The 2706-nt window shown below is 39.6% G+C and overlaps 1 protein-coding gene across 1 annotated transcript in view; it reads right to left on the reverse strand.

The window, feature by feature from the left end:
• LOC106524404 (fibroblast growth factor receptor 1-A) overlaps positions 1-2706 on the reverse strand; it is a 55573-nt gene that overhangs the window by 20025 nt on the left and 32842 nt on the right. The window contains exon 6 of the mRNA XM_014018201.1: positions 1276-1466. Coding sequence (XP_013873655.1) covers positions 1276-1466 — 191 coding nt within the window. The remainder of the gene's footprint in view (positions 1-1275; positions 1467-2706) is intronic.

A 2706-nucleotide genomic window follows, 5' to 3' on the forward strand; every position in this document is an offset into this window, starting at 1 on the left:
GTGTGTGTGTGTGTGTGTGTTTGTGTGTGTGTGTGTGTGTATGTGCGTGCGTGCGTGAGACTTTCTGAGCCTGAAATATTTTTTTCAACTTTACATACGTGTTCAATAACATAATAACTGTAAACACAGAGGAATTCAGATGTTTGGTAGATTGTAGAATTTTAGTTGACAAGCAAGAATGAGTCGCACAGCATCAGTGGAGAGTTTTTGCCTCGGTATTTTAGAATCATGCGTATGAGGCTGTCCCATTCAGCTGGCATGGCTCAGCTCAGATAAGACTGGTACAGTCCGGATCGGTCTGCCTGCTCCCTCTGGAATGCCCCCCTGTGGAACGTCATGGTTCCTTGTTACTTTGTCGCGCTCCCAGACAGCTCCAAACGCAGTTGCAAAAAAATTATTCTTGGAAGCTGAAAACAGCTAATGAGCCAGTCGTCATTTTGATCCAGAAAATCCTCTCTATGTTTAAATACAAACTCTGAGTGTTGCAGCATTTATTATATCCTCCATTAAGGCTGAATCTGTTCTTGTTGAAAGTATTTTTGGCTCAACTTTACGTGTTCTTTTACAGTCACTCATCTAACTGCAAGACTGTGGATGTAAAAGTTGTTTATCATGTGTGCCTGGTGTGTACAATAATAATTTTAGGTTTTTAGGATCACAGACACGTCTGTATGCCAGCCATGAAGTTGCCATGCGGCTGCAAATATTTCCACGCTCATCTCATTCTGGATACATCTGAAGTTTGGAGCGAATAATGGCGTACACAACCTTTTTGAGCGTACGCACTGTTGATACATGAGGACTGGGCTTTTACACCCGGAAATTAAGGATAAGGATAAAAATCTTTGTCATTGTCGCTTTCCAGAGGTAACAAAATTGCGGTGCCATCGACTCAGTGTACAGATTTGAAGAAAAAAATGTGTAAAATGCACAAACAAAAATGAAATGATGGACAAAGAACAGAAAGCGTAACAGATTAGATAACAGAAAGAAAAATGAGCCGATAAACTGGGCTGGAATTCAGAACTAACAGCTAATGCAAATACGCAGAACCTGGGTTTGAACCCAGAGTGGGACAAGCTGGACTGGGCCAGACCTTGAAATGCAAAACATGCCAATATGTCATTTTTATGCAAAAAGGCCAATATAGCATTATTGTAACACTGTATTATTAATGTAGGTTTGAAATAGAAAGTACAAAAATACACTTGAAACATGCAGTTTTTGTTGATTGAAACGCAAACAACACAAACACTACCTATGTGCCGTCCGTACCTTGAGAACCAGGACATAGGGGTGTCCGTCAGGTCCTTCTGTGCTGCCGTTGACGGTAATGTGCTTCAGCCACTGGATGTGAGGCTGCGGGTCACTGAACACTCTGCACACAAACTCCACGTCACTGCCGACAACTGCAGTCTGATTAGCCGGCAGACCGGCCTGCAGGATTGGTCTGTGAGGAGAACGTTCTGCAGCAAAATGATTTAGATACAGTAGGTGTCAGAGGAAGGCTATGGCTACATGTACCGTACAAACATTAGGATGTTGTTTACAACAACTGAAACTAATGTGGGGTTTAATATATTAATGTAGAAGAACTTGAATTTCAAAGAACAAGGACTGAGGTCTGGCTAAACGGAAGATCTGCAAGGACTGTTTAGTTTCTTATGAATCAATTAGCACTTCAGAACTTGTTACGAAATATATATAAAATATATGCGTAACATTTATATACGGTAAATTCTGCAGTGATAGAGCTATGAACACGAACTGTCTAAGCCACAAGCAGAGATGGTTTGGATTAGACTGAAATCAAAGTGAAGCAAAAAACTAAAAGTGTGGAAACTCCTTTAAAATCATTTGAGTAGCTCCATGAAGCTGCCTGGAAAATGACCAACCAAGATAATAAACTGAACAGGTTTGACTGATACCTTTTATAACGATGAGATCTTCCCAGTTTTCTTCTAGCTTAAGAAAATATTACATTTTAAAAAACTGTTAGTGAACTTTTAACACTTACCGTATTTATTCATGTATAATATGATTTCATGTATAATACGACCCCCCCCCCTTTTGAGCTTAAAAAGCATAAAAAATTGAATCCTCAAACTACCTCCAATTTCATACAGACTTCAAGATTTTTCAACCTTTGCAGTCTTTATACATATCAGTAAAATGATCATTGGACTGTTCATTTTAACAACATATGTACTAAAAGGTATACTGACAACAAATATATATCAGCTGTAGCAGCATCATATGAATTCTGGCATTTTACACAGTCCATCAGGACGCGCCAACACAAAGGTCAGAGACTTCACATGAGATTTGGGCCATCTTGTGGGGGAAAAGCAGATTACTTCCTACTCGCGAGCGCCCCCTCTGGTCAAGTACACTTCGCTGCAGCATGCAGAACGGGGCGGTGACGGACCTTTCCGTCAGTCCCATACCTTAAATGGAAATGGGACTATTGCATTCCGAACATGAAGGGGGCGTTATTGACACTATTTTCTATCAAACACTTTCAACATTAAAAATACAAATTTAACATTTCCCGTACCAACCGTGTTATAATAATTATAATAATATTAACGCATTTTTTTTCACAACGCCTTTCAAAACACCATAGAACACTATCAACATTAAAAATACAAATTTTACAGTAAGGAAATGGCTACAAAACGTGTTATGTCACGTGGTATGTCCCTT

Source organism: Austrofundulus limnaeus, unplaced genomic scaffold (assembly GCF_001266775.1).
Source record: "Austrofundulus limnaeus strain Quisiro unplaced genomic scaffold, Austrofundulus_limnaeus-1.0 Scaffold186, whole genome shotgun sequence".
NCBI classification, from domain to species: Eukaryota; Metazoa; Chordata; class Actinopteri; order Cyprinodontiformes; family Rivulidae; genus Austrofundulus; species Austrofundulus limnaeus.